The sequence below is a fragment of the Bubalus bubalis genome, chromosome 1 (assembly GCF_019923935.1).
Source record: "Bubalus bubalis isolate 160015118507 breed Murrah chromosome 1, NDDB_SH_1, whole genome shotgun sequence".
Lineage (NCBI taxonomy): Eukaryota > Metazoa > Chordata > Mammalia > Artiodactyla > Bovidae > Bubalus > Bubalus bubalis.
In genome coordinates this window covers 50,088,450-50,089,373 of record NC_059157.1, presented here as the reverse complement: position 1 = coordinate 50,089,373, position 924 = coordinate 50,088,450, and the positions used below count along the sequence as shown (strand labels likewise).

Here is a 924-nt window from a genome sequence, read left to right as displayed (position 1 = left end):
TTTAATATAAGATATATATTAAATGATAGGAAATTTTGGAAATGGGTATCTGTTTAGAGGCACATGATTCTACTGAAAAAATTCTCTGGCAGAGCAAATTAAAATGATGCTCTTTAAATATCTCCAAAGTAACTAGCTACTTTAGGCAAATTATCGATTGTCAAAAGTGACCCGCACATGATGGTCGCTTCCATATTTGTTGTCTATGTCAGGGAATGAATGGTTTGCTCGGCCAATTACTGACAGTATATAAAGGTCCATGGGAAGGAGAAAACACACACACTTCAGAAACATCACCTTGCAGTCCACCTGAATCCTCTTCCCTCGACAACATGTGTTGTAACTACTGCGGCAACTCCTGTGGCTATGGCTGTGGAAACAGCTACAGCTGTGGATTGAGACGCTATTATGGCTGTGGTTATGGAACCAGATATGGCTGTGGATATGGGACTGGCTGTGGATATGGTTCAGGATATGGTTGTGGATTTAGCCCCTATTATGGCTGTGGATACAGCTCCCGTTATGGCTGCGGTTATGGAACCAGATATGGCTGTGGATATGGCTCCTGCTGTGGCTGTGGATATGGCTCTGGCTAAACACTTAGGGGCCAGTCTGCTACAGGAGATGTTATTCTTCTTGCTGCTAGAACGTCACCACCAGAAACACCATTTATGTCTGAAACCACACATCTAAGATAATGCTGATTCGAGAATTGAAAAGTCATGATTTCTATACGCAGGAAATTCCATGTAAGACAGAGCTTTGACCTTTGACTACCGTTTTTAAGATTGGCATCTTTGAGGCCTGAAGCTCCATGGTGGTATCATCTGTCTTTTTTCCAAATGTTAACCTTTCCTCCCTTAATCTCTGACTCTGTAGTAATGATCCAAATCACTCTACAGTTGGGGAAGTCCCTTGTTATCA

At 42.1% G+C, this 924-nt stretch overlaps 1 protein-coding gene across 1 annotated transcript; it reads left to right on the top strand.

Moving 5' to 3' along the window:
- Window positions 1–332: 332 nt before the first annotated feature.
- Window positions 333–596, top strand: LOC102395259 (keratin-associated protein 6-2-like). The gene has a single exon (XM_006071056.2). It carries the CDS (start codon window positions 333–335, stop codon window positions 594–596), a length of 264 nt encoding a protein of 87 aa, XP_006071118.2.
- The last annotated feature ends 328 nt before the right edge of the window (window positions 597–924 follow it).